Source organism: Sinocyclocheilus anshuiensis, unplaced genomic scaffold (genome assembly GCF_001515605.1).
Source record: "Sinocyclocheilus anshuiensis isolate Anshui unplaced genomic scaffold, SAMN03320099.WGS_v1.1 scaffold1423, whole genome shotgun sequence".
NCBI lineage: Eukaryota > Metazoa > Chordata > Actinopteri > Cypriniformes > Cyprinidae > Sinocyclocheilus > Sinocyclocheilus anshuiensis.
Window position 1 is genome coordinate 571,149 of NW_015536552.1, and position 22,220 is coordinate 593,368.

The following is a 22,220-nucleotide window of genomic DNA, read 5'->3' on the forward strand; positions in this document are numbered from 1 at the left end:
TGCAGAGGAAAAATAAATGTGGAACTACATTCAGAAATAAATGAGTGATCAAAGGAAAATAGTTAGGATGAGTTTCCTTAAACATTTTCCATTTGCCCACCAATTTATTTTATTTATTTGCCTACTTTAATCACGTTTAATTATTTCTATATGTATTTAAACAAGAATTTGTGTATTTATACACACATTTATTTATTTATTTGCATATTTATTTATTTATTTGTGTATTTATTTGTTTATTGTTTTTGCAGGTTTCGTCCTCCATACGAGACATGATGCGTTCTAACAATAAATTGCTCCCATCATGTTTAGGAAGAGAGGAAAATCTCCCGTGTTTAGAGTATAAAGCCTCTGGGCCGTTTACCGCACACTTGTCAAGCTAAATCACCGTAGGAGTTTCATAAAAGGTTTAAAAGGCGCGGGGTGTAAAGTTCAAACCTAAATAAATGTACACCACTGCCGTGTAACAGTGCAGCACTTCAGCTCGACGCTTGTGATTTTACCAAAGTGTAATAAGCTAAGGAAAAACAAACACTAAATATGCCACATCCTTGCCTCACAGAGCTATAAGACCATTTTTGGCAGCTTGCTAAAACCAAATCTAAACCAATTAAAAACACAGAATCAGATATTTCTTAAAAATCTAAGCTAAGAGAAAATATACAAAGAAAAAAATATGTATACACTGAAATATATTTGACATTCCAAATCCACATGACGTTCTGTCGCCTATAGAACACAAAAAAGACGCTATGACAGATTCAGTCGACATTCATTGTCAATTATGAAGAAAAAAATGAATGTGAATGACAATTTTTGCCTGACCTATTCCTTTAAGTTTTCATCCTGCTGCCACGTTTGTCGAGCAATTGAATTGTTATGCCACTTGGTGACGAATTTACGACATAATTATGTATCGTAACTTTAGTCTCTGTCTCCCCCTAGTGGTTATACAGAGAGACTGTCCTAGATCAGGAAAGAATATAAGGCAATACTGTTTAAAATAGTGTGTGTGTGTCTGTGTGTGTGTGCGTTTGAGGCAATAAGCAATCCAAAACATGTAGTCACATATATTTTTATTGTAAAGAACTATTCCAAAATAGCAGAATATTGCAGAAGATGAGTGAAAAGAAAAAAAAGAAGGTAGAGAGAACAACAGAGAAAAAGAAGAAAATCCACACTTGACTTTGGCAAGACTTTTTGAAGCTAAATATATCAAAAGTCCACAATAAAAGTAAGAAACTTTCTTCTTTCTTTCCCTACAGATGAGTTAATATTTAACATTAGCCTCTTATACATCTAATAATGCAATAAAAAGTCACAATCTATGTTCAACTCGAAGTTAATATATCACGATTTATAAAATAAAACCAAGAAAAAGGTTGAATGGTTATGCTTACCTGTGCTTTTTAGTTCAGATATACAATGTTAAACTATCCATAGGCCATCCAATGCATTACCCTAAGCCTGTATTCAGCTAGATTTTCTGACAATATAACAGTCGAGGAACAAAAAATCCTCTGTCCTCACCAAACACTTACTGTCCGAATTAACTGGTCATTGATTGTGGGTGACCCACCTTGATATCACTCAATAGAGGCAGCCTCGGATTAGAAACTGTTTGCGAATCCCACATCATGCCCTGTTTTCCTTCACAACCCACTATATGATTACATCCAAAATCTTTATGGGATGTAGAAAACCATGTTTTGTTTACAGGAAATGCTACGTATCTGTTTTGACTGCCGACCTTTATCCAAAAAGGAGGTGGTTGTGTATAACAAATAAAAAGAAGATGTAATTATTGTTAAAAAAGAAGTGCACACTGATGTTTTAGTGAAGTTGGTACACTCTAAAAAATGCTGGGTTAAATACAACCCAGTGCTGGGCATAATAGGGACAAACCCAGCAATTGGGTTGTTTTGACCCAGAGGTTGGGTTAAATGCTTAACCCAACCTTCTGGGTAGTAACCCAACCGCTGGGTCAAAACAACCCAATTGCTGGGTTTGTCCCTATTTTACCCAGCACTGGGCTGTATTTAACCCAGCATTTTTTAGGGTGTACTGAAAAGTGTCGGTTATACATTGATACAGTATATACGCCCGCTAAGAAGGCATCTAAAACTAATCACGGATAACAGGCCTGGTCCATGTGTGTGTTACTCTAAAACCCTACAAGCTGGAACACACACACACCCCTCGCCGGTCCCGCTTCCGGAAACCTTGGGTTAAAACTACGCTGTTTCTGCCATAATCAGCCTTTTTAAGGGCTGAGCCAGTGTGTTTTGGGGGGTGTGTGATTGTATTACAGTGATAGAGAGTCACTTTTAGCACGGGTGCACGTTGCACGCGTGGATCTCCTTCTTGTTTTTGCAGTGGTTGGGCTGTGAAGATTTGCCTTTCCTCTTTACTTCCATCACACGCTCTTGGATCCCCCCGCTGCACGGCTTGGTACACTCCGTCCAGCTGGACCATGGGCGTATCGGACAGGCTGTTGGAAGAGATTAAAAGAAAATCAGGGGGGGGTTTGAGTAAGGGGGAATTTGGCCCTTTAAAGGAATAGTTCACCAATAAATTTATGTCATGACAACTCTTGGAGAGTTTAGCATGGTGATATCTTGGTGGTAATGGTCTTGGTGGAATAGATCTGCTACGCTGCTGCTGCGGTGGCAGAGCAAGTACTGAGACTTGCTACTGCCAATACATCCACAGACACGCTGTAGTGAGCATGTAGGAAATACTGCTGCTGCACATATAACATTTATGAAATAACCCCCATGTATAACATACATGAAATTACCCCACAGCAGATTTATTTAGGTGGAGCTGGGGAAGGTGGAGGGTTTCTGAAGCGTGCTGGTGGTGACCATGGTAAAGTGTCAAGAATGAATATCACCAGTGTCCTCCGCAGCTGATGGGCACAACACAGTTAAAGGTGATGTATGAGTGCGTGTGTTCATGCATGTTAGGAATAAGCGGCAAGATGACAGAGACTTCCCTAGTACAATGAGCCTGGGACATCCTCTACATCACCATCTGTAGCCGTACTGAATCACTTCATCATACGCTGACAATACATGTGTGTTTGTGTGTGTGTAAGAGATGCTTCGGCTCACAGAGAGTGGCAGAGCTTTAAAAGATTGGATGTACTGATCGATTCACATGAGCAATACAGAAGATTTACAGGGAGCTTAGGAGAGCAATTTGATCAATAACAAAAATATTGTCTCTGTTCCAAAACAGTAAGCTGCCTTGTTGCTTATAAAGAGATTTTTGCCTTGTTAGGATGCATCTTAATTCTCATGGTAACTTATTAGTGATTGATTTGGGACGCTGTTCTAATATCACTCAAAACTTAGGGTCAGTAAGATTGAAAGATTTGAAAGAAATGTATATTTTTATTCTGCAAGGATACATTATATTGATCAAAAGTGACAGTGACATTTATAATGTTGCAAAAGATTTCTATTTAAAATAAATGTTCTTTTGAACTTTCTGTTCATCAAAGAATCCTGAAAAAATTGTTTCCACAAAAATATTAAGCAACACGACTTCAACATTGATAATAAGAAATGTCTCTTGAGCAGCAAATCAGTATATTAAAATGATTTCTGAAGGATCACTGACACTGAAGACTGGAGTAATGCTGAAAATTCAGCTTCTCGATCACAGGAATAAATATCATTCTAAAAGATATTCAAATAGAAAACAGTTATTTTAAATTGTAATAATATTTCCCTAAATGACAGTTTTTACTTGGTCTTGGTGTGCATAAGAGTAATCTTTCAAAAACGTTTAAAAATCGTACTGACCCCAAACTTTTGAACAGTAGTGTAGATGCCATGAGTTATGAGCCTAAAATGCATTAGTAACCCTAAAATGTACAGAACACACAAATATTGGGTAAATTAGTACATTTGTAATTACACAGAACTATTTTTTATAAGTTTCAGACCTAATTACAATGCATTTTAGGATTGCCTCCATAAATGATACATGCGAATGCAAGCTTTAGAGTCTGATCACAAAGTATCTATCAAAGCAGATTCATTAGTTCTCTGCCTTTTAAGAGCGCACGTATGATGACTTGAAATACTTCCACTGTAGGCAGCTCACTAGGTTTTGGAACAAGGTAATTATCAGGATTTTTCAGGAAAAATATACAAAGGAAAGTAACTTAGTCAAAAGGGTGACAAGAAACTTATTTTACTACTCTAATGTCACGTATTTCTGTGTGAAATGGAATATTCAATGAGATAAAAAATCAGGGTGGAACTTGATTTTATCCTTTGGAACTGATTGGACTGTGAACAAAATTGGCATTTCACGTCATCTTGACATATTTCAATGGTTATTTGAAAATGAGATGGTAATAGAAATGATTTTTCAATGCTTTTGCGTTCACTCACAAAACATTTTGTGTTCCCACAGAGAAAGAGTGCTTTTGCTCGAAAAAATAGAGAAACTTCCATAGAGAAACTTTGCTAAAGTATTGAAATACAGTTTTGCCAGCCACTTCGTATTATTTTCATCACCAAAAGCTAAATTTCACTTTCATCATTTTCCTCAATCCAATTTTTTTCCCATCACCATGTCCCTTTTGGAGCTCTGTACAGCTTACTCAAGTAATTATGTACAAGAGTGAAGCACTGTGCAGAAGTCTCTCGCGAGAACACACAGGTTTTACATGAGAATGCAAAATATTCTTAGGAGAATATTTTCACGAGACGATGCAAAAAGTTGTGAGTGAACAATGTTTTTTCTGTCCCATTGCATATTATTTTCCATCACCATGTCCCTTTAGGAGCTCTGTACCAAGGTGAAATCAGCCAAGAAAAGTTTTTAAGAGGCTGCTGAAGTTATTACATACAGATTGCAAAGACTTCGGAATAACTGTCTCAGATAAATCAAATTCCAATTTAAGTCAAACTCAGCTGCACAAACCATGAGCAATTAACATAAATCCTGCTTCCAGGAATGATCGGTTGACAGAGAGCTAAACTTGCAATAAGTAAATACTAAATAATTCTGGACCTGAGCTCTCCTCTGCCACAGACTCCCTGCTCAGTTTTGCTCTCCTCCTGTCTGAAGCTTCCTGTCTCTTCTTCTTGTCGCTGGCACGGGAACCTCTCATGCACTTGCGGATCTTGCATTTCTTCCTCTGGACCGTCTCGGGACAGGGCATGCCTCCAAACTGAGGCTCTAGCTTGACCATCCGTGACCGGATCATGTGACCCTTCCCACAAGACTTATTACACTCGGACCATTCCGACCACTCCGACAGCATGCAGTCCGTGGCTGGAGGAGGAATTAAAAAGGGAGCATTTCATCCATTTGTTTGTTTCTGTGCATATACTACAATTTGAGGACAATTTTGTGAACTAAATATCACAAAACCTCCCTTTATGGACGTCTTCAATTGGTAAATCGCATTAGGGTTAGTCTGTAGTATTTATAATTAGCTTTACATGAAAACACAAAGTCTTTGGTATAAATAAAGGTGTGTGTGTGTGTGTGTGTGTGTGTGTGTGTGTTACTCACGGCATTCAGGAAGCATGCACTTTTCAACCTGCTCGAGTTCATCTGAACACAGGCTGGGCTCTACAGGCGTCTTCAGCATGCGCTGACGGGAACGCATGCCCACCCCGCAAGACACACTGCACTCTCCCCAGTCTGACCACGGAGACAGCATACACACCACCTCGTCTACACACATGAGTACACAAGTTATGAACAGTTACTACTGTTCATCAGTGGCGTAACTTTGCGTTGAAAAGTGGTGGGGACACCGCGCAACTCGTTTTGCTAGTTTTTTATTTAATAACCTAATTTACTTGGGGACTGGGTTTAGAGTTGGACAAACTTAATTTTTGCTTTTCAAAAATACATCTATGTACCAGGGGCGGCGCCAGAGAATTTTCTCAGTTGGTTGCGGTTTTTTTTTTGTATTGTTTTTTGGCGCTACAACATGCTATTAATTAATGCATGCTGATGAACTTTTATCTTAGTTTATAGTTATATGGAAACGAAAGTAGTTAACATTCAACCCGTTCTTTTTCATCAGTAGTATTATTTGTGATTTGAATTTTGTGAATTAATCAATTTAATATAACGTGCGACTAGTTGACTAGAAACATCTTTAATAGAGGGCAGGCCTACTAAGCACAAGGAAGCTCTCCATTTTTAAAATAAAATGCTTTAGCCTAATGACATTACGAAAAAAGCGATAGCTGCAAATCACGTCGTTATTACGAGTTATGCATGCATAAGGAGTCAAATGTTGTTGTTGTTTTTTTTTTTATCACCCTAAATAGATTATGAAGAATGATTTGTTGATCTTGTTTTCCCTTTAATACATACCTTCGGCAATATATTTTTCAATTACTTTCAAAAAGTGGTAGGGACAATATCGACCCTGGCAAAAAGTGGTGGGGACATGTCCCACCCGTCCCACCCAGACACGAACACAGAACACACAGTGGCAAGTGGCCTTTCCATTCCTTACTTTCTCCTTCTACAATACTTGTGGTTTGCATGTGGCATGTGCCACACGGCTGTTGTGCTCATATGGGGAAATGAGTTTCAATCCATGACATTCCACAAATTCCTTTCCATGTTTCTTCTCCCTATCATTGACCTCTCTGTAATGTTCTGGTGAGAAAAATAATTAATGTTATTATGGTCAAGACAGTGTGGTTCTTCCACAGTTTTATCAAACCAGTTGCATCATGAACCACTGAACACTTAACAGCACTATAATGTAATCTTTTTCATACATTTTACACATTACTGTTGTACAGTAACAACATTTTTCTTTCTTTTTTTTTTTTTTTTACAAAAATTTGTAAATATTGTCCAAAATAACACTTAAAACTAATATAAAATATATATATTAATTTATACATATTTTTCAAAATATTTTAATGGTAGATCTGTTCACCAACCTTTCTGAGTAAATTAAAGAATTTGGGGAAATGAGTGATCTTCATTTAATTATTACTATCATTTAAAGTATGAACACATACAGAATTTCTTTGAATTTCACTCCAGTTCAATTTCAATTCAGTACTTACATTCTAATTGTAATTACAGTTCTACATCCTGTTCGCAACCTTAATTCAAATTCAGTTTAGATGCAAGAACTGAACTAGAATTTGAACACATTCTAAATCCTGGCCAAGTAAAAGCTGATCAGCTGACCTCAATGGTCTTCTGCTGGTCGATGCCCAGGCTGTGCATGAGTCGGAGCACCTGCTCACTGTGTTCACCCAAGCCTAATTTGCTCACACATGGCAGACCCTGTCTATACAGCACGGGCCGCTGGGACGGGACCTCCTGCACCATCCAGCGATGTTCTTTGATCTGACTCAGGGACAAACGCTTGGCTGGATCTAGAACCAACATCTTCCTGATCAGGTGCTCACAGTCTGATAGAGGATATAGGGAATGCAATGAGCTCAAAAGACATTTCCTTCTGAAACTTCACAGAGTAACTATTATCACTATTTCTCAAAATCCGATTACATACATGTAACCCCTGGCACTGTTCACTGTTTATTTATGACAACTTAAAGGATGCATGAACAGTCATATTATAATTGTGTTACTTTGACTTCCTCACCCTCACTCATGAAGTAGGGGATGCGGAAACGGCCCTCCAGGACCCTCTGTCTGAGGACAGGAAGGCTAGGACCATCAAATGGAAGAGTGCCACACACTAACACGTACAAAACCACCCCCATACTCTGCGTGACACACACATGCACAGAAAATCAATAAATAAACATAAAACTCGGCCTAGAACTAGAATAAAGGACCACCCACACAGAATACAGGAAATAACAATTATGTTTTCAATCAACTGAATTACCATTAGTTGTTGACACAATTCTCTGTTCTAACTGTACTGGGAGAACATAAATCAACAAATGGCAAGAATTTTGACAGCTGTCTACAGTATGTACATATTAGTTTAATGCCATGAGGTCATAACACGCTTTTTTGAACACGGTTCCATGGAATTATCATGGTACACGTCCACAAAACCATGGTATTACAATGTTATTCTTTCCCAAGGCATGCTAAATTAGAGGTGCACAGTATCTAGTGCATACTACATTTGTAATCTGCTTTAGATTTATATGGCATATACTTGCAATCCACATAATCTAGTGCATACTAGTTTTTTTGTAATTTTATGAAAGTACTTGTCATTTGATGAAGCACACTAAACAAAAATTAACGGTTATACATGAACTCTTAAAGATTTGCAAGCATAAATATAGGAATTAAAGGTAACACTTTAGAATAGGGAACACTTATTCTCTATTAACTACGACTTTTCTCTCAATAATTCCTAATTTGCTGCTTATTAATAGTTAGTAAGGTAGTTATTAAGTTTAGGTATTGGTAGGATTAGGGATGTAGAATAAGGTCATGTAGAATAAGGCATTAAAATGTGCTTAATTAGTACTAATAAATGGCTAATATTCTAGTAATTTGCATGCTAATAAGCAACTAGTTAAGAGACCCTAAAATAAAGTGTTACCCAATTCAATATTAAATATAAATTTGCAAGTTTAAAAAAGGTAACACTTTATTTTAAAGACCTATTCTCATTGCTATCTAGCATACATATTACTAGCATATTGGCTGTTTATTAGTGCTTATAAAGCACATATTAATGTCTTATTCTGCATGATCATTCCGTATTTTAGATCCCTTAATCCAACCGCATCCCTTAATTTAACAACTACATTACTAACTGCTAATAAGCAGCAAATTAGGAGTATTCTGAGGCAAAAGTCATAGTTAATAGTGAGAATTGGACCTTAAAATAAAGTGTGACAAAAAATATTAAATATTACTTATAAATCTTTTATATTATAAAATATTACTTGTGATGATGGTGTATGTTTATAAAAAAATTAAAAGTATATTAAGTATATTTTACAGCATATGTTTCAGATTTATACTGCATAGCCATTCAAATAAATTATATTTAAAATATTAATGTTATAAAACAAATAGAATTCGGACCAAAACTGCCATGATGCATACTTTCTCATCCACTGTAGATCAATCATATTTAAATTATTTAAAAACGAATCTCTCATTATTATTATTATTGATGCTGTTGTTGTTGTTAAATTAGACAACATTATAATTAACATCAAATGTAATATTTAATGTGCAGATTGTATTAAAATACACAAAATTTTGCTATGAAAAATAAAATACAAATAGAAAAATATAAATAATATAAATAAACAACCAAACAAACAAATGTTGTATTGGTAATAGAACATAAATGTGTGTTATAAATGTTGTATTGGTATTTATTTATTGCCCCAATTTAGAAGCAGTACCTGAATATTTACATATTTAAATGTACTATTTCTTATATTTTGTGATTATGTATCATATTTCAATGGTTCAATCAGAAGCATGTTACTCATTAAAACTGAAATGGACAGCGTTTAAATACTACTTCTGTTTACAAATTTGAAAGCTGTTTAGCAGATAAATAAAAGTCATATTATGTGACTACACATTATTTGACAGAGCCTTTATGACCTGCTTCTGTATGTCTTGTCTTAAAAAAAAAAATGATGGAACCAAATTAAGTACCGATTTAGCAATGACTATCTACAAAATCCCAAGCGTGAACTTGATGCCTCAATTTAAATAAGACGGCTGGTCCAGCCCTACCCGGGGCAAGTGACAAGCAGGTCTAATTAGAAATCGACTAGCAGCAAAGGAATTCTGGTAATGAATCAAGCCTGGTGAAGCAGGGCATCTTGCCTGGCCCATGAGAGGGTGTTGGATTGAGTTGACTGAATTGAAATTTCGTGGCTTCATACTTACTGCACTCAGGCATCATGCACTTCTCTGCCTCCACCAGCTGCGCTCGACAGGGCGAGCCATCTGAGGCCTCCATCTTCATCATGCGCTCTCTCTTCCTCATCCCCACTCCACAGCTCACGCTGCAGGGCTCCCACTCAGCCCACTCGGTCACCACACAGCTACTGGGTGCTGAAACACACATAAACATGTCTCTAACATTACTTGTGTAGACTTTAGGATAGTTATTTGACTAAATACTTGTACTGAACGTTCATCAAAACATGAACACAACATATATATATAACTTACAACAGTCCTCATTGACCACACACTTCTCTGTCTCCTCGGTTGGCAGCGTGCAGCTGGAGCCGTCCTCTGGGAACTGCTTGACATATCTCTCTCTGGACCTCATGCCCATTCCACACGAGGCGCTGCACGGAGACCAGCTGATCCACTCTGACATCATACAGGTGGACACCTCTAGGGGAGAGAACAACAGAAGCACATTAGTCATATGCTAATGAGGTACTGTATGTCCCAAATCTTTCCTAAAAGTTCACTCTGAGATCTTGTGATGAGTGAATAGATACATTTGACCACATTTATATTTCTCATAAAAAGCTTGATCCAAAGATTTATGCTTAAATTCTTGAAATCTGAGCAAATTGTTATTTATTTAATTATTTTACAAAAATGTATTTGTAGTTTAATTGTTTTTAAATGTATGAGCAAACAGATGTCCAGTATACATGCAAAGTTCAGTACTGTTTTAAAAGCATCTCATAATAATAATAATAACTTCAACAACATTGTTTAACATCAAAAGTAATATTTAATGCATACAATTTATTAATAATAATAATAAACTATATCACTTGCCACAAAATTTGTTTACTGTGATTATTTTTATTAAATTACAATAAAATGTAAGTTATTCCCTCTTGTAAGATATATGTAAGATATTCCTTCTTCGCCATATACAGCAATTCAGTGCAGTTACCTGCTCATATAATCCTCTTTCTTTATGTATGACAGACTGTAAGATTACAGCTCTACAGTTCATCTTTCATATCTTCCACCTTTCTCTCCTTATAAAGTTCTGACAGATGTGATCAAATTGACCGATCCAGCCATGCTTTATCTCACCTCAGCCGTTCCAATTATCTCTAAGGCAGAGCTTGTAAATTGATTTGTTATCAGACGGGATGGATGAACTTGGGGCGACTCTCCATAGATTTGCCTCCAGTGTAGAACTGCAGACCCCATTTGGGACCAGCAGCAAGCACTACCTAATAAAGCAGAACTAAGTGAATCATTAATAAGAGCTGTAAATAAACGTGGCCCTGATGGGGCCCCCAGAGGCCCCAGTGTCGGCCTGTCAATGGGATGGTGGATTATCAATCAATGCAGGCCCTTAACGGCCCATTAATTAAAAACAAAAGAGAGTCTACGCGAAGCGATGCAGGTTCTATTAATCAATAGCGAGTGCTGGTGAGAAACAACTGCCTTCAACATCTTTAAAAGCCTCACATCAGAGCAGACAGAATGAAGACGTGATGTGGAAAAACAGACAGATCAAAGGATGGAGAGGTACAGATGAGGCAGATGGATGGGTCGATGCAGATATGCTGACAGACAGAGGGAAAAAAAGAGAAAATGTCACCAGTCGCCAGGTGGAGAGAAAGACTGGTAGACAGACAGAAAATGTCACAGACGCTGTACAATTCGGTCTAAGAATCTTATAGTGATTATTTTTGCTTATTGCAAGTGCTTATTTGCTTATATTTTTATACAATAATATTTCACATACTATCAAAAAAAGAATATTTAGAATATTTTAAAATATTGTAAAATTAATTGTTTTTTTATTCAATAGTATATTATACTGAAAACACTGGAATATTTAGAAAATTTAGAGCATTTTAGAATATTTTTATACCATAAAATAGAATGTTCTTTAAACATTTAAATGCGGGGTTTTTTTTTGTTGGTGAAAAAAAAAAAAAACCTGGTTCTGACACACTGGTGAATAAGGCCTATTTAGAACCCACAGCACATGGGCACTATATTTACTTAATTAAATTACAGCTTTTTGTGGCCACAGAAGGCCATACAGCCATTGTGATTTGAATTGGATTGTGCAGCCCTTACATGTGTGTCGATATACAGATCTAAGAAAAGACAGCCAAAAATTCAAAAGAGAAAACATTATTTGCAGTTTAACTTACCAAGATTTTATACTCTGACCCAAATGGCCAGCCAACCAAAGTGCAAATGTCTTATTGATTCTTTTAAACGATAAACCACAATATATAGTTTATGGTTATGGTTTATAGCGTCTACCTCTCCAACGAGGGAATCAATACATCGGTCTGCTCGAGCAGATTGCAGGCATAAAATTCCACAGGAGCAGTTTGAGGTCGGGTAAGGTTTTTGAAACCTTGAAAACAGAGACCTTGCATTTCTCTACATTACTCGCACTAACAAGACTATCAATTAATTACCTGCTCCACTCAGCATTTCATGCACGCTTTTCTGCACAACATTTTTATTCCTTCTTCCTCCATTTTTTTTTCTTTCCCTTATTCTATGCACCTTCCTTCCTGGCATGCTCTGAGATAGTGATCCCTAAATCCGTCAGCCTCAAAGGGTTTTATATGTGCTGGAGAGCTGGAGACCAGCATTATCTAGCTCACCCTCCTCGCTGCAGCCCGGCCCCATGCAGGGCTCAAAGTCTTGGGTATGCAGGCAGGGCATGCTGGGGTCCAGCTGCGCTTTTAGCATCCTCTGCCTCATCCGTCGACCCTTATCACAGGTGGAGGAGCTACAGGCTGACCACGGAGACCAGTTTGAGTAGATGCACGTCTCTGGAGTGTTGTCTGCTGTGGAAATGAGTGAGTGTATTGACCATTAGAGGACATTGCATGGTTCATGGAAAGCAGTAGCACTTTTAAACCTTTTCTTAGAGGAATACTTCTCCCAAAAATGAGAATTTGCTGAAAATGTACTCACCATCAGGCCAGTCAAGATGTTGATGAGTTGAACAGAACAGAATCAGAAATTTAGCATTACATCACTTACTCACCAATGGATCATTTGCAGTGAATGGGTGCCATCAGAATGAATCTGTTCTGATGAAGAAACAAACTCATCTACATCTTGGATGGCCTGAAGGTGAGTACATTTTAATAGGGACACCATAAACATTGACTTTTCTTTGTGTCTTTCTATCTTTCTGTCCTTGTTTTTATTCCTTTCTGTGGTTTGCTGGTGCTATCAAAACATTCCCTGACCAGCCTGACAGCAACATCAGTTGAGTTCGGAGCAGGACTAATAGCTGCTAGTAGCATAGAAATGACACTCTTTAGCTTTAAAAGTAGCAAAGCTTTTGTTCATTCCAGTCCTTGTCTTTCCACTCCTGAAACTCACAAGAAACTGGAGGGAAACCACAGGTAATTATCTGGCAGAGTACATTAGCCAACAAACATAATTGAAGTGCACCATGGTAAAGCATATTGTTCTTCTTCATCTTCCTGTTTGACTTTACCGTGACAGAAGGGACAGAGGTGTACTCTAAGATACCTGCTGGCCGCCTTGTTCATTAAACTGTCCGGTGGCTATGTTTTTAAATTAGGTGCTACAAATTGGATAAGATAGCGTAGCCATACGCACCTTCCTCCTTCTCCTCCTGAGCAATATCAGCAACGATATCGTCTATGGTGTCGGGCACGGTATTGCACTGCTCTCCCTGCAGATTGGAAGAACATGGATCAACATCACAGCGCCTGATAAGATCCACCATTTGCCATCTGATCACTATCACGCTAAGCCCCGCACGCAAAAAAATTATTCTCTGAGGGCAGATGATTGTAAAAGCCTAGAGATGAGATCCTTCCCAGCTGTGAGACAAGAGACTAAACATCTGGTGTGGAATATTAAGAGTTCTGGTTCATGTCGATAAGTTCCAGAATAGATTATTTTAGAACAGAATCCTCCAAACACTGTCATTTGAAGGATAACAGATGTGTTTTGAGTGTTGATGAGTTTTCATGTTTCACGACTGCTTGCTTTGACATATTTTTGTAAGCTAATGCTTTAGTTTGACTTTTATGACTCAGCAATTCAGGGTCAGTAGCTATATTAAACAACACAGCTGTTCATACTGAATGCTAAAAAAACAAAACAGGAAATAAACAATAATAAATTCGCAAAAACACATGCTCAATGTTATGGCCAATAACTGATAAGTGGCCAATATATGTTGTATTATTTTGTCTAAATAAATTAAAAACAAAACACCCAAAGTAAAATAAAATTTTTATACATCACAACATTATAATGTACAGTATAAAAATTTATATTACATTAAACATTTGCTAACGATTACATTTGTTATTATTAATTATTATTAAATAATTAGTGTTAAAGATGAAAGACTTTTTAACTTTAAATTAATATTAAATTACTAGTGTAAAATTTAAAGACAGTAACTTTTTAATTAAGTGAAATTTAGATGATGGCAAATGTATTCTAAATGTAAAAATAGAGGGAAAAAAGCTATATTTAAAATAAATTATTTCTATTTTAATATATTTAAAAAAAATTATTGTTTAAAATGGAAACCATGACACCTTTTTATGATTCTTTGATGAATATAAAGTTCAAAAGAACAGCATTTATTTGAAACATATACTTGTAACAGTATAAAAGTATGCTGCACAAAAGTATTAATTTCTTAAAATCGTACTGCCTTCAAACTTTGATAAAAATGAATGTAATTTGATTCTTAGGACTTTTAGGACATATGTAAATACTATAATTATATATAAAAAAAAATTAAACAGCTTTTAAAAATCACCTTTCTTGCGATTCTCTCCACTACCACTCGGGCAAGGGGTGTGATGGGGCCACCGGAAGGGTCATAAAAGGGGCTCTGTGGGTGATCCAAACTGGTGAGGGGTCGAATCCGCTCCTGGGGATTGCTGGGTTTATTGGGAGACTTGGATATACATAAGAAACGGGAGGGAGGTAAAGAGAAAAAGAGAGGTAGAGTATGTGACTTTTGGATGCCATCTGCCAGGGCCTCCCACCTTTCATCTCCATATGCATCATTCATTGACTGTGTAATATTCCCTTTATGAGTGATTTATGGCCTTGTTTCCTGCCTCTGCACTTTGAGTCACCTGACAGTTACTTGCATCCCACCACAATGCTTTCAGAGCAACGCTGCAAAACAAAGACCAACTGCTGCTCCAACTGCTCGGTTAAGCTGAGTGTAACTTCTGAAGCGAACTTATTTCTTTCAAGGAACAACTCAGGACTGTCTCATACCAGCAGGGGGCAGCGTGTGAAGTCCTGGTTCCACTTAGCATTTGGGATGTGCAAAGTCTTAATACTGTTTGCTCTGAACAGCTCTTGAGTAAATATGAAGATTTTTTTGACACTAGAAGCAACAGAGGACACAGTGAGGAAACTGGTTTATTTGCACTTGTTTTTCCTCTCTGTATTTATTTATCTAGTGCACACTTGGATTTTGTATATTCATAAGCGATTTTAAGTAACATTAAAATATGAGACAATGTGGAAGCAATTTTGAAAGTAGTTTTTGCTTTGTTTATATAACAATTTAATTTCCACATCAAACCTTCAGGGCAAAACAAAATATTATTCCATTACCTTGTAATTAAGATTGTCAAATTTCATGGGTTTCAATGCCATTAAAGCTTTTGTTTAATTTGACATTATAACTTTCATTCTGTTCTGAGTGATTTCTGAAAAACTGATCAGAAACTTGCTGATTAGAACTATTCAGAGTGCATACAAAAATGTCTCCATCCGAGCTCCTGTTTAAAGATAAATAATAAAGACACCCATTATGAGTATTTACTTATAAATCAAACCCATGTATCTTTGTTTAGTTGTATAGTAATTAAATCAAAAAATCTCAACAAGTGAAATATCACCCACAAGTTAAACATTTATACATGTAAGTCCATAAAGTGTGGATTTTTTTTTTTTTTATATTTTAAATATTTAATATTATTATATTTAATAATAATAATAATAATAATAATACCAATAATAATAACCATTACCAGCATTTTAATGTATTTTTATTTAATAACAGTTTTATTATTACTGTTATTATTGAAAGGCTGAATATTGAATATTATTATTGTTGTTGTATTATAGTTTTTTTAATCATATTTTTTAGTTATTTTATTTTTTTAATTATTTTAACAACGACAACAATAATAATAATAATAATGAACAGTTGAATACTGATTATTATTTTTTATTTAATTATTTAATTATTGGTCATTTGCACTGAGGTCTGTGTTTGCATGAATATTGCAAAATCTTGTTTTTTTTTCTGCAAGTAAGGCAGGAGTGCAGTTGCATACATTAATGTTGTGAGTGCAAATTTTAAATTCATTTTAATTATCTGCACAATTTGTGAAATCTATTATCTTATCTTCTTGGAACTGAATGCATTAACATGTTTACTAAAAATATAATGTTAAACACGATCAAATATTTAGGAAAAATCATCTATTCATTGCACAAATTATAACAAAAATTCAATGTAAATAAGAAAAACCAAGCAATTGACTTGATGTCTTGTCATACTGTTTACAGTTGGTACAATACCAGATCTCAGATTAACATACAGTAGAAGAAGAGTTATGAAAACCTAGCTTCAGTGCATGCACAATGACCCACATTGCCTCACGCTACCCTACAGTATATGGACTCCATTCTGAAAGTTCTCACAGTATGTTCTAAAGCAGGGGTGGCGAACTCCAGTCCTGGAGAGCCGTAGCCCTGCACAGTTCAGCTCCAACCCTAATTAAAACTCACCTGCCTGTAGCTTCCTAATAACCCTTCAGACCTTGATTAGCTTGTTCAGGTGTGTTTGATTAGGGTTGAAGCAAAACTCTGCAGGGCTGCGGCTCTCCAGGACCGACGTTCGCCACCCCTGTTCTAATGTAACAATGTCATCAGTCTGTGAAAACTGACCTCATAAGTGACCCCGCTGTCAGTACCGGCATCCCACGGCACCAGATCCTTCACCAGTCTCTGGACCCAGCCGCAATCCCTGGTGCACAGGTCCTCCCCAGACAATCCCACGTTCCAGTCCGGACTGGGGCCCAACATAGTCAGGAAAGACATGAGATGACGGGCTCGATCCACCGAGAACTCCGCCGAGGGGGAGGAACGCCTGAGAGAAGACAAGAGAAGAGAATCTGAAAATAAAGTTGTTGTTTCAGAGGAAGGACTGTACACAAACATAATGCCACTTACAGGAAGTCTGTGTCATGTATTATGCACTAAGCCATAATTTGTAAGGATCCAGATGGTAATTAATCAAACTAATTGCCCTGATAACAAACCATCACCAAAGCAACTGTTGCCATTTGAGTGGAGCAGGCTGCGCGCTTGAAGATTTTACTTGGATCTATTGATTAACACATATTAAATATTCATCATTAAACCAGCGCCTTATGACTCGCACAGCCCACACTTGAGAGCAGAAGAAAGAGGAAGAGAGAGAGAGCCATGCATTCCAGGCAAAGTGTGGGGCATAGCTAAAAAAAAAAAGATTAAAATAATAAATAAATGAGTAAATAAAATAAAAAAACTAAACAAAATAACATATATTTTTTAAATAAAATAAACTAAAGATTTTAATAAAATTAAATAATTTTTGGTAAATAAAATAAGTTACAAATAGTGTTGGATACAGTCAAGAAGATAAAGAACCTGAGGAGGGAAAGACCAAAATGCCTATACAAACTACTTTGCTAGCCTAATTTTATGTTAGACAGTAGTTTATCAAACATATCTAATAAGTTTCACCACAAAACAATGACAATTTATGGCTCTAATGCTTTAAAAAAAAGTACAGTGTGGGATACTACAGTGTGCCCTATTGGTGGAAAGTACCTTGTATGTTTGACTTATGGTTAGAAATAATTACCGTCTGCCATTGCCATTCCCTCTTCATGGGGTAAATTGGCTGTGGTAATCGACAGTCTGACGTTAAAATAGGTCAAGAGAATGTCCTGATATATTGGAGCTGGAATGAGGCCATAACCTCAATCGCAAAAGCACCGCAGGGGAAATGCTACTCTCATCAAAAACGGAAGCCTTCGCTAAACAAAACCACACATAAAATATTAACCACCTCGTTAGTGAGCGGGAAGAAACATCTACATACCCAGCAGGTGCTGAAAGGGGTTTTCATGAATCAGGCCTTAATCTTTTCCACTGAAAAAATATTCATCCAGGAGAAAGCAAGACTTTCTGGGTCGGTACAATTTTATTTAAATTTTTTTGATAGGCTGCATTTATTAAAAAAAAAAAAAAACCAGTAAAAACTGTACTATTTTAAAATTAGATATTTTGTTTGGCGCCAATGGCCTTGTGGGCAGTGCACTGACATGTAGCACTGTTGCGCTTTGGGCGTCCCGAGTTCAAGTCCTGGCTCGTGGACCTTTCCTGATCCCATCCCCCTCTCTCCCACTTCACTTCCTGTCCACCTACTGTCCTATATAAATAAAGGCATAACACTTTAAATATATATAAATATATATTTTATATTTTACATATATTTTAAAATGTAATTTTCAGCATCATTACTCCAGTCTTCAGTGTCACATGATCATTCAGAAATCATTCTAATGTGCTTATTTTCTTCTTAAGAAACATTTCTGATTATTATCAATATTGAACACTGGGATGTTATGGTTTTTCAAAATCTCATGGTAACGTTTCATATAGGGATGCACGATATTGGATTTTTGCCGATATCCAATATGCCAATATTTTTCAAATAATTTCGGCCAATAGACAATGCCGATATCGATATATATTTCCTTTTGTTTTGAAACAACACCAAGTCTCTCCTGTGCAGAAATTATAAACAAATATTTTTTTTATTTTGGTTAGTTTTAAGCAAAAACCTATTTTATTTTAAGTTTTTAAGTTCTTTTTTTAATGAGAGTATGTTGAAAGCTTCGAATATATATATATATATATTGACAGCAGATGAAACATTAACATTTTATTTGTGAATTTAACATTAATAGATGGTCTAAAGCAAAAGAGCTGTAAAAATTCTAAAAATCTTTTAGAGCTCCTTGTATTTATGTTTTCATAATCCATTTGAAAAAAAAAATATTACATATTAATGAATGAATCTGTATATATTAAATTATTTAATTAACAAGTGTCATGTTTGTGATTTTTATTCATGTAAGCTATAGCTGCCTACCTTTAGGATGCTTTCACACTAGCACTTTTGGTGCGCACCTGGGTTCGATTGATGTCAGAGTTTGGTTCATTTGGATGATGTGAACGCTGTCTTCCGAACTCGGGTGCGCACCCCGAACCGTACCGGAGTCCGCTTAAAAGGGGTGGTCTGGGGTACGGTTCAAGTGAACTCTGGTACGGTTTACTGCTGATATGAACGCAATCGTACAAAATCGTGGAAGTGAACCATTATTAATGATGTATTATTTGATAAAAATGTGTGTTTGTGTGTGTTTCACTCACTTTCCTGACAAGCGTGACTGACGCGCTGCAAGCAGAGAGCTGTATCTCATTTCTGTTCGCATTCAGCATTCTTTAGAGCATTTGCAGTACATTTGTAAGACAGACATAAGTGCCGTTATGTACTGAAGCTTTGGAAACAAAACCAACGGTTCAAATACATGAATATAAAAGTGAAGAGAGCAATGCTACGCATTTTGCTGCCTTCTCCTGTGCCATCGTTACTAAGCAATGGGGTAAACAGCTGCTGGCTTGATGACGCAAATGAACTGCGGTTCAGACTCAAATAAAATAATATGGACGCAGTCCAGCGGGGGGAGGGGGAGCAGTCGAACTCGGGTTCGGACCAGGCAATCGAACCAAGTGTGAAAGCACCTTTAAATCAAAACAGACTTGTGATTTTATGGCATCAATTACTGCTTTACTTGTACAGAAAACAAGTATCTTAATGTTATTTGTGTATTTTACTTTTCATTTTATTACAAGTAGCCCTACAGCGCCCCCTAGATAAATAAAAGGCCTTACTGAACGGGCATTAGGACCTGGGGGCAGCTGTTGTTGCTGCTGCATCATTCAGGCAAAAGTTTGTTTCAGAAATGACCACACTGCTGACGTGATCTTATCACTATCACACGTGAGTTATTCGTCTTATTGGCTAGGCATATCGGCATAAACTTTTTCAAATCGGCCGATTCCGATAACATTTCGATAATATCGTGCATCACTAGTTTCATATATATGACACCATTAAGGACCTTTTGGATATGGAGATTCTTTGGTTCTTCGATGACATATTTCAAATATACAGTGGCCTCCATTAAATTTGGACACTTTAAGTCACACTTGGTGTGATATTTTGTCATATAGGCTAATGCAATGACATTCATTCATTTATTTTTGAGTGTGGCTAAAGTGTCAAAACACTTTTTGAGGCTGTTGTCTAAATGTAAAAGTAGGGCTGTGCAAACAAATCAAATGCGATTTTCATGCGCATCTCGTCAGTAAAGCCGCTCCTGTGATTAGTAGTAAATCTCCAGCAATTGCGTTCAGATGGAGCAGCATTTACTACACAAAGCCGTAGATCACTGACAAGCTACACAAAATCACATTCAAAATCGCAGGCGATTCATTGCCGATTTTGACCACGATTTTGTGTAGCTTGTCAGTGAACTATGGCTCTGTGTAGTAAATGCCGCTCCATCTGAACGCACGTGCTGGAGATTTACTACTAATCACAGGAGCGGCTTTACTGATGAGATGTGCATGAAAATCGCATTCGATTTTTTGCACAGCCCTATGTAAAAGTACAAAAGTGATGGAAACTTACACATTAAGGGGCTGCCAGGCGGGCCACTGGGCTTTGGTTTTGATAACTGTCATAACATCATCACCCTGAGACAGAGAGAAACAGACAGAAAAAGGAGAAAGTGAATTTTTATTGCATTCTATATATAGAACGTCAAGTGTGCTAAAACAAAACAGCAAGGATTTTGTGTTCTACTTTCTTCAATTTGTCTATCTTTCCAGCACTACAAAAAGAGACGTTTCTTTTCTATCCTTTATTTCTCTCCCTAAACCTCTGAAAATATTATATTCATGACAACACTTGAGGTTGTGTGCTTAAGATTTCTGTTATTGTTTGGTGCATTGATCCATTTGTTGTTGCTGTTATGTGATACCTGGACCCAAGGGAAAAGACACCGCACTTTTTAACAATACTTTATTGAGAACCACAAGAAACAGCTACAATAAAACCACATTAGTAAGGAACAGTCAACGGCACAAAGAAAGTAAGAGAGTGTGATTGAGACAAAAGCAACCATCAGGCACAGAAAGAGTAAGAAAGGCAATCCCTGTACATGTTCACTAGGGGATGCTGGGAGCTTGTGTGGCTGCGATTGCGAAAATAAAAGCTCAAAGAAGTGTCTGACGATCTGTTCCAACATTCAGACAGGATCCTGAAGGTTCACGTTACCGCTGACAGTTTCAGGTGCAATACTGAAGCATAATGGAGCTTGTGCCATAGCCGTTCATTATGAAGACCTCTGTCTGATAATGCACTGGACACTGAGACAGCATTTCGTTTCAATTTAAACAGAACCATATTTCAGTAAGTTTTCCTGTTTGTCCCAAAGTAGACCAGTATGATCACAGGCATCTTATGTTTTTTTTTTTTTTTGTTATTTCAGAGGGATTCATTTGTTGCCTTAGGTGATGAAAAATGATCAAGAATGCAAATAATTTCCCCTTACATTGTGAATTCTTGCTCACAGTAGATGATATGAAAGAATGTTTTTGCCATTTTATTGATTCTGAATATAGGGTGCTAACTGGAAATAGTAGTAATATAGGGTGCTGAATATAGGGTGCTAATATGGAAATTTACATTTATGCATTTGGCAGACACTTTTTTTCCCAAAGTGACTTACACTGCATTCAATGTATGCATTTTATGTCATGCACTCCTTGGCGTTGTTGCTTTTTAGATTCAAACCCACATCTCCCACATGAACACCACAAGCACTAACCACTGGTAATAGACCTACACAAAACCCTTTTGACAAAAGTCAGATTGCACTACAGTCTTGTGCCAGTGTTGTTAACGTTAACTAAAAGTATAACTTTAGAACAAAATTGTTATTCATTTCAAAATAAAGTGAAAATAAAACAAATATTGGAAGGAAAAACTTACTTAAAAATAAAGTTGTTGCCTTGGCAAATAACTTCGATAAATACGTTTAACCTGCAGTACTAAAATTATTTTAAAAACTAAAATATATTAAAGCTAAATATAAATATTTGTAAAAAAAAAAAAAAAA

General features: G+C 36.6%; 1 protein-coding gene across 2 annotated transcripts in view; it reads right to left on the reverse strand.

The window, feature by feature from the left end:
• Positions 1 to 2,065: 2,065 nt before the first annotated feature.
• Positions 2,066 to 22,220, reverse strand: part of LOC107701107 (spondin-1-like) — a 79,487-nt gene continuing 59,332 nt past the window's right edge. Inside the window, exons 7-16 of one of the 2 annotated variants that reach the window (XM_016503047.1) lie at positions 20,729 to 20,793; positions 16,867 to 17,068; positions 14,705 to 14,845; positions 13,519 to 13,594; positions 12,543 to 12,725; positions 10,156 to 10,326; positions 9,868 to 10,035; positions 5,542 to 5,706; positions 5,035 to 5,298; positions 2,066 to 2,491 (exon numbers count right to left, since the gene is read on the reverse strand). In XM_016503047.1, coding sequence (XP_016358533.1) covers positions 2,328 to 2,491; positions 5,035 to 5,298; positions 5,542 to 5,706; positions 9,868 to 10,035; positions 10,156 to 10,326; positions 12,543 to 12,725; positions 13,519 to 13,594; positions 14,705 to 14,845; positions 16,867 to 17,068; positions 20,729 to 20,793 — 1,599 coding nt within the window. In that variant the 3' untranslated portion in view covers positions 2,066 to 2,327. Of the gene's footprint in view, positions 2,492 to 5,034; positions 5,299 to 5,541; positions 5,707 to 9,867; positions 10,036 to 10,155; positions 10,327 to 12,542; positions 12,729 to 13,518; positions 13,595 to 14,704; positions 14,846 to 16,866; positions 17,069 to 20,728; positions 20,794 to 22,220 lie in introns of both variants that reach the window. The other variant, XM_016503039.1, reaches the window with a different exon arrangement.